This window comes from Heterodontus francisci, chromosome 45 (genome assembly GCF_036365525.1).
Source record: "Heterodontus francisci isolate sHetFra1 chromosome 45, sHetFra1.hap1, whole genome shotgun sequence".
NCBI lineage: Eukaryota > Metazoa > Chordata > Chondrichthyes > Heterodontiformes > Heterodontidae > Heterodontus > Heterodontus francisci.
In genome coordinates this window covers 19,275,879-19,284,273 of record NC_090415.1, presented here as the reverse complement: position 1 = coordinate 19,284,273, position 8,395 = coordinate 19,275,879, and the positions used below count along the sequence as shown (strand labels likewise).

The 8,395-nt window shown below is 41.7% G+C and overlaps 1 protein-coding gene across 1 annotated transcript; it reads right to left on the bottom strand.

Annotated features, from left to right (window-relative positions):
- Positions 1–1,256: 1,256 nt before the first annotated feature.
- Positions 1,257–3,999, bottom strand: LOC137356431 (probable G-protein coupled receptor 139). The gene is made up of 2 exons (XM_068022324.1): positions 3,789–3,999; positions 1,257–2,167 (listed from the first exon to the last, which is right to left on the bottom strand). Exons 1-2 carry the CDS (start codon positions 3,997–3,999, stop codon positions 1,257–1,259), a joined length of 1,122 nt encoding a protein of 373 aa, XP_067878425.1.
- Between the last annotated feature and the right edge of the window lie 4,396 nt (positions 4,000–8,395).

The window sequence follows — 8,395 nt, the reverse complement described above, 5'->3', positions numbered from 1 at the left end:
AACAGATTTGGATAAATACTGGAATAGAAAGAAATGCTACAGGGCTATAGAGAAAGAATCTGCATCAATGCAATATCACGCACAAAGAACTGGCACAGGCGGCATGGGCCGAATGGCCTATTTCTGTTCTGTATAATTCATGATGATACGAAAAGCAAATGTTTTACTCTTGGATGCCAACAATATAGTGAAGATGATGAACGTCAGCTGCACCACCTCAGATCTACAGTATGAATTGCAATAATTCACTCAGCTTGCTTTGACTGGAGAACCATCCCTTACTTAACGTAATGTCACTCTTACTTAATGTTAAAACTGTAGCAACTGCATGCCCTTTCTAGTGCGACGTGTCTGTGGTTGTTTGCTCTGAGGTGATTTGCAGACCTGTGCGCTCAGAAAAATTTGTTGTTCCTGGCTTTTCCCATCCTCTGCACTACCTGCTAATCTGGATACCTGTAATTTACTTTGTTCCTATAAGTTTGATCTATCACTTCTCATCTTTTACTTCAATTTGCATGGGGTTTTTTTCTACCTGAATATTAGGTATTTCAACTTTCCTCCTGCCATTATGTTATGCAGATAGTGAATGTGAGTACCATGAACTTAAAGTGCGAATGAAATTGAGAGAGAAATACAGTAAATTGAGAAGTGAACCATTGAGGAACAGAAAGCAAGTATAAAAATAAAATAGAAATAAGGATTCAAAGATCAGCATATATTCCCATGATACACAAATAGAAAGAGAAGAACACATAAAGCAGGTGGAGCTAGGAGGCAGTAAGCCCTGACACTGTAGAAAATATAAGCTCATTGGTTTCAGAGAAAACCAGCAATGGAAATAGCCTTTTGACAAGTAAAGAGCAAAATTGTTCAATAATTCATCGTGCTTGCTGAGTATAATTCCAAACTTATCTTTAGATATTCTTCAACACGTAAACAAATCTGATGATTGGTAACATAAAAATCTATTTCTACACAGCAGTCCAGCTTTGTCTGTCTGCTGACTGGCGAGCCATCATTCTGGATAGGGCACATAGTTTGTTGCATGAAATGAATGAACTGACCAACAGAACAGTTAAGCTGAAACATATCAAAATGACTGGCCTGCACTGCAGCAAAAATGGCAGACCGTCCAAATAAAATAGCGACCTGACTAGAAGCATAATTTATTTTGCATTGTATTTCTATTTATATCGTATTTTTAATATATCCTGTAGTTTGAAGTGAAATGAGTCAGCAGCCAGTCTGTTCTGTGCTTAGTTATTTTTATTATTAACTAATTTAACAATAACGATAATTGGATATGTCACCATGCTCTTGAACTGCTCTCTGAACCTGCTCTGAGTCACCCCATAAATAAATGTATTCGTGCATGAACTTAAATTCTGTAGCATAAATCCGACACGTGCAAAAACATTTAATGAGTCATTGTAGCCTAAGGGATTGGTTTCTGCAATGATGTAGTATAAGAATTCTGTAACATATGGCAACCACAGAATTATGAAGCTGCCAGAAATTGTGAAGAGTAAAATAACAGACTTCCTTCTGCTCTCCATCTCTGGGTCATTGTGATTCTCTCCCTTGCTCTGTCCCCTTAGTCCTTTTCGGACCAAACTGGCCACTAAAATGTGTCGGACAGTCAGAGCGTTGAGAACTAAAATTAAAGCAAATGGGAGCAATGGGGTTAAAATTGTATCAAACCAGTCAAAGGCCACCCATCCGGCCTCTGTAAAATAACTTTGTTTAATATTACAAAACCATGGTACGTTGTTTATGATCTCCTGAGGTTCATATATGAAGTACCAAGCAACGCTTTTCAAACTCAGCAGGATGCACGTTGTTGTTATAACCACTGATGCAGTTTCCTTCGTGCAATATTTTGTTTTCTGATTTTGGCAACAAATAGCGACAAAGCGATCAAAGGAGAAAGTGATGGTTAACCAGACTGAACTGTCCCTGGATGCACGCGTCAGGACAGCAATGACACTGCACACAGGCGTGATGGACAGTAATGATCCTGGGTAAAATTCGTAACTGATCCGAAACAATACGACTTCAGTGATAAGGACCAATAGATCCATCACTACCATTGCCACAAGGTAGCGTGTAATGCATTTGGATAGACCGCACTTTCCTCGGGATAGGATCAGAATCGCAATGAAATTAACTGCAAGAGAGAGAGGATAAATAAGTCAGAAATTACTGATCAATTTCAACAGAAAATTCTACACATTACAAGAATCCTGGGAAATTCCTGTATTAGGTTGTCTAGCTAATTGATGTAAACGTCCTGAATAATATGGCTGACTGTACACTTTTTCAGTTCCATTGTTATATTGGATATTATGGTAAACTATATTTTTCTTCAATCCTGCTAATATTATGCACTCGGTAAAGGAGACCTAAGGTGACTTGATGTGAACTGATGGTTTGCATCTTGATTGGTCAATTTTTTTTTTGTGGCGCAAGATGTTTTGAAAGAGACTGAATCGTAAAAATTCTGAAAACCAGTAGAGTGTGAATACAGGAGGCGTGCTATGTAAGAACTAGAAGATTAAAAACCTTCGCAGAGGTTCAAATGTCAGCAACGCCCAGCCAAAGTAGCTGAGTAGCGAGGCCAAAATGTTTTTCTCGCTTTGGAAAAATGCGAGCATTGAAATATTTACCAGCAGATAGGAGTCCTTGTGTGGGACGTTAGAGATGTTAAAAGTCTGATTTGGTTTGGGTGCGGAAATAGCTAAATTAAATATATATGTATACACATTTTTAACTTGGTCCATTTAAATTAGAGCAAGGTAATGATTGGATTAAATCTGTAACAGAAGTGTAAGCGGAGATTCCTTGAGCTTACTCATTGTAGAGCGTCATGTTTTTCATTGTCTAAAGCGACGATTCGTGGGGCACTGCCAGGGAGTAGGTACGTGAAGATCACGCTGCTTCTCAGGGTTCAATAGCATTGCTGTTGTGCGTTGATGCTACTGCTCAGACACTGGCATGTGTTAGATCTTACTTGTACTTAATAAAACTTAATCCTTGTCACCAATATAGGTTATCACTTCCAAATATATCAAAACTTGAGAATAAGGGTTCAAGTGTTAATTGACTCTGATACCCCCGAATTCGAATTGGTATGAAATTCATATTATTCAGGCTGCATCCAATGAGTTAAACTCACCTGACTACATTCTCTGGCAGTTTGTAACTGCAATGCAAAGTTCTACAACTGCTTGGTAATTCAGTGAACAACAACAATCAAATCAATAACAGTCAGGGGAAGAGGAGTTGCACTCTGAATGATGGGAAACAAACTTAGAACTGAGTTTCACAGAATGTAGAGCAAGGGATGATGGAGTGAAACTGGTCTGACAACGAGTCTCAGTGACTGTCAGAAGAAAAGAAGGTTACTGGAATTTGGATCACAGCAGCGGGAGTGATAGGGGGAGAAATAGAAAATAGGGAAAGGAAAATCTGAAAATACCAAACATGTCAGGCTGTATTTCAACATCTGTGGAGAGGGAAATCGAGTTAACATTTCAGGACAATGACCTTTCGTCAGAACTGCAGAAAGAATGATCGCCTCTACACTGGGGAGACCAAATTCCGATTGGGTCATCACTTGGCTGAACGGCTCATTCAGTCTGCAAGCATATTGTGGAGCTTTTGGTCGCTTTCCCTTTTGCTTCCAGTCCCTCCTACCACTCTGACCTCTTGCCCCTCGGCCTTGACAACACTTCTGATGAAGTTGAATGGATACTAGAAGCGCAGCCGCACATCTTTCTATTAGGCACCTTGCGGCATTAAAATGTCAAACGTGAGTTCTATAATTGCGGATTCTAACGACTGTTGCCAATTCTTTGAATGTTCATCTTCTGGTACAATTTCTGATGTTGCAATATACAGTTCCTCTGGTTCTACCTTTTGTTTCTTTCCATGTCCAGTTAGCCCACTCTTGTGTCGAAAAGCACCGCCATTTTTGTCATTTAACGACTTCCATCCCATCTCAGATCAATCCTTCTATTTTATTTTATTCTTCCAAGCCAATTCCTCTACTTCTATACTCCATGGAAACCAAATACATTTGTAACAGCTTCCAAGGTCTGACGGAAATTCGCTAACGTGAATATTTAACTTGGTTTCTCTCTCCAAAGTCACTTGTTGCGCTGCTAAGAGATTGCAGCATTTTCTGTTTAGTTTTCAGATTTCCAGCAGCTGCAGTATGTTTCTTGAGGGCAGAACTATTAACAGAAAGCATAGACTGAGCAGTGTCCTCTTCAGAAAGGCTAAGCACCTCTGGCTGTTTTTAGGATAGAATGGACTAGTGTATGATAATTCAGAACTGGTAGAGGGGCTAGTGTTCTGAGAAGACAATAGTTGATCACTGGATCAATAATTGGATGAGTGTATAAAACAAGACCATTATTAGTTAAACACTAAGAACAAAAAAAGTATCAGGTCTTGGTCCTTTCCGGAATAAACCGACCTTAAAAAAATATTCATAACCCATGAAATCTGGTAATCAAACTTGGAGAAGGTGATATGGCAACAACAAAATTTTAATGGCTCAAAACTCTATAGCTATAATAATAATATTTTAGAGGTGCTTAAACATCAGTGTGTGATTATATAGTAAGGGTGGGCAATAAATGCTGGCCTAGCCAGCAACGCCCACAACTCGTGAAATAATAAAAAAACTACTGCGAAGTCACTGATTATTACATAGCAATGCACCTGCTGTTTATGGTGAAGTGGTGTTTTTGAAAACTGCATTAGTAGTTGCCTTGATTTTTTTTCTTGAAATTCGTTCATGGGAGGTGCTATCTTAGATGAATATCTGTGTTAGATGGTGTACATAATTTGATGGAGAGCTACTTTAGATAGAGCTGCTGTGTGCGACTGTATTAATGTTTTAGATGGTGTGCTTTATTATGCTGAGATGCTGTGGCAGATGAAAGTATTATTTTACCTTGAAAGGCTCTGTGAGATGGAGGGTTGTGAGATACAGGGGCTGTATTAGATAGGTTGAATAAAGATTGCAGAGGGGAATTGCAAGAACAGTACCAGACATACCTCAAAATGAGTTGTCAACCTGGTGAAATTACAACCCAGGACTACTTGCATTACAAACAGTGTAAGCACCATATGACAGACAGAGCTAAATGATCCCACAAACAATGATCAGATATAAATTCTGCAGTCCTGCCACATCCAGTCGTCACTGGTGGTGGGCAATTAAACAGCTAATTGGAGGAGGTGGCTCCACAAAAGTCCCCGTCCTCAACGATAGAGGAGCCCAACACATTACTGCAAAAGATAAGGCTGAAGCATTTGCAACAATCTTCGGCCAGAAGTGCCGAGCTCATGATCCATCTCAGCCTCCTCCTGAAGTCCCAAATATCACTGATGCCAGTCTTCAGCCAATTCCATTCACTCCACGTGATATCAAGAAACGACTGAAGGCACTGGATACTGCAAAGGCCCTGACAATATTCCGGCAATAGTACTGAAGACCTGTGCTCCAGAATTTGCCGTGCCCCTAGCCAAGCTGTTCCAGTACAGCTAAAGCAGTGGCATCTACCCTGCAATGTGGAAAATTGCCCAGGTATGTCCTATACACAAAATGAAGGATAACTTCAACCCGGCCAATTACCACTCCATCAGTATACTTTCGATCATCAGTAAATTGAAAAAGTAAAGCAATAACCAGCTCAGTGACGGTCAGTTTGGCTTCCACCAGGGCAATTCAGCTAGTGAACGCAGTAAAGCCTTGGTTAAAAAATGGACAAAGGAGCTTAACTCAAGAGGGGAGGCGAGAGTGACTGTCCTTAATATCAAGGCAGCATTTGACTAGCAAAACTGGAGTCAATGGGAGGCGGGATGAAACTCGCTGGAGATTGCCATTGACCAGGAATTGAACTGGAGTAGCCATATAAATATAATGGCTACAAACTCTGTTCAGAAGCTAAGAATCCTGCAGTGCATAGCTCATCTCGACTTCTAAAAAGCTGTCCACAATCTACAATGCACAGTGAGGAGTGTGATGGAATGCACATACAAGACACCTGCCTGAATGACTGCAGCTCCAAAGACACTCAAGAAGCTCGACACCATACCGGACAAAGCAGCCAGCTGGATTGCCACTGCATCCAGAAACATTCACTCCGTCCACCGCCTGCTACAAGATATATTGCAGTAATACACCAGGTCTCCTTCGATAGCACCTTCCAAACCCACGAATTCTACCACCTAGAAAGACAAGGGCAGCAGATGTATGGGAACACAAGCAAATTCCTCTCCAAGCCATTCACCATTCTGACTTGAAACATCAAAGCCGTTTCGTCACTGTCGCTGGGCCAAAATTCTAGAACTCCCTTCCTAACAGCACTGTGGGTGTACATACTCCACATGGACTGCAGCGGTTCAAGAAAATGTCCCACCAACTTCTCAAGGGCAATTACGGATGGGCAATAAATGCTGGCCTTGCCATGGACGCCCACATCCCAAGGAGGAATAAAAAACTAATACACCCATTCCATCGAACACAGCAACTCCATCTGACACAGCCCCTCCATCTCACGCAACCACTTCATCTAACACAACTCTCCACCTTTCACAACAACTCCGCCTACCTCAGGCTCTCTATCGAACACAGCTTCTCTCTGGAATTCAGCAAGTTCCCCTCACACAGCCTAACGTTTAAAAGAGCACCTTATTTAACACAACCCCTAAATCAAACTCAGCCACTCCATCTAATACAGCAGCTCCATCGAACACAGCCACGCCTCTAATACACGCCCTCTATCTAACGCTGACTGTCCAATGCAGCCCCTCCTCTAACGCAGCCCCTCTACCAAGCACACCACCTCAGTGTTACACAGTCCTTCCGTCTGGTACCGCCCCTCCATCTAAACGAACACCACCTTCTAATAAATCTGCTCCTTGTAACACAGCAACGCCAGCTAAAGCAGTAGCTAAATTAATTAAAGAATCTCACTCAAACACAGCTCCTGCATCAACGACATAACCTCAAACTAATACAGCAGCGGCATTTAACGCAGTTCTACATCGAACTCCATGTAACAGAGTCCCTCCAATTAACATAACCTTCCACCTAAGACAAACGCTGCATCTAACAGCATTTCCATCAAACACAACTCCTCTATCGAACACAGACCCTCCATCAACACCGTGCCTTCTCGAACCCAGACCCTCAAATAAATGCACCACGTCCATCTAATAGGGTCGCTCGATCTAACACAGGTGCGTAAACGAATATAGCACCTCAAACTAGCGGGGACCCTCCATCGAGCACAGCTCTTCCATCTAATGCAGATCCTCCATCCAACACAGCAGTTCAATCTAATATTGCAGCTTTATCTAAAACGGACCTTCCATCCGACACAGTCACTCAGTCTAACACAGCCACTCTATCGAACAGTCACTTTTGCAAACACAGCCGCTCCTCTAACAAAGACACTCGAATAATAAAACCCCTCCATGAAGCAGAGCCTCTTCATTTAACACAGCCGCTTCATCAAATACAGTCTCTCCATAAAACAGAGCTGATTCCTCTACCACAGCCAACACCATCGAACATTGCCCCTCCATCTTAAACAAAATCTCACTGTCACACAGCTCACCTTCGAATACAGCTTTTCCATCGACCACGATCACTGCATCTCCCACAGACCATGCAACAAAAACAGTCCGTCCATCTAACAAAGAGCCTTAGCTTCATACAGCTCCTGCTTCTAATACATCCCCTCCATGTACCACAACACCTCAATCTGACACAGCAGCTCTACCTAATGCAGCTGCTCCATCTAATGCAGGCCCTCCATATAACAACTCTCTTCAGTCAAAATACAGCACCTGGATCTATTACAGCAGTTTAAACTAATGCATCACCCCAAGTTAATACAAAATCTCAAATTATATCCCAGGTTTTATGCCAGAGGAGAAGGTCGAGAGGAAATGCTTTCGTGGTGTTCACAATTATGATGGATGTGGACAGAGTAGATAGAGATAAATTGTGCCCTTTGCTGGAAGCCCAAGAACTTGATGACACCTATATTAGGTGACTGACAAAAGAACCAACTGTGACAACAGGAAAAACGTCTCTTGTTTACGTGGTGAATGGGTTCAAATGTAGAATACGCTGCCTGAGAGAATGGTAGAGGCAGATTCAATCGTTGCTTTCAAAAGGAAATCAAAGAACCACCAGATGAGAAAAGATACATGTCTATGAATAAACGGCAAGGGAGTGGACTAAACGTGTTGCTCTCAGAGGGAGCCAACATGAAGACGACGAGCAAAATGGCCTCTTTCTGTGCTGTCACCTGTGCGTGATTCTGTGATTTCAACAGGTACACTGCAAAATGGTGAAATGGAAAGTCAA

Excerpts from the sequence above, each read along its gene's own strand:
- LOC137356431 (XM_068022324.1), bottom strand. The coding sequence starts at position 3,999 with ATGGGATGGAAGTCGTTAAATGACAAAAATGGCGGTGCTTTTCGACAC. Across the intron at positions 2,168-3,788 it reads TGACATTTTAATGCCGCAAG|TTAATTTCATTGCGATTCTG; the intron begins GTGCCTAATAGA and ends TCTCTCTTGCAG.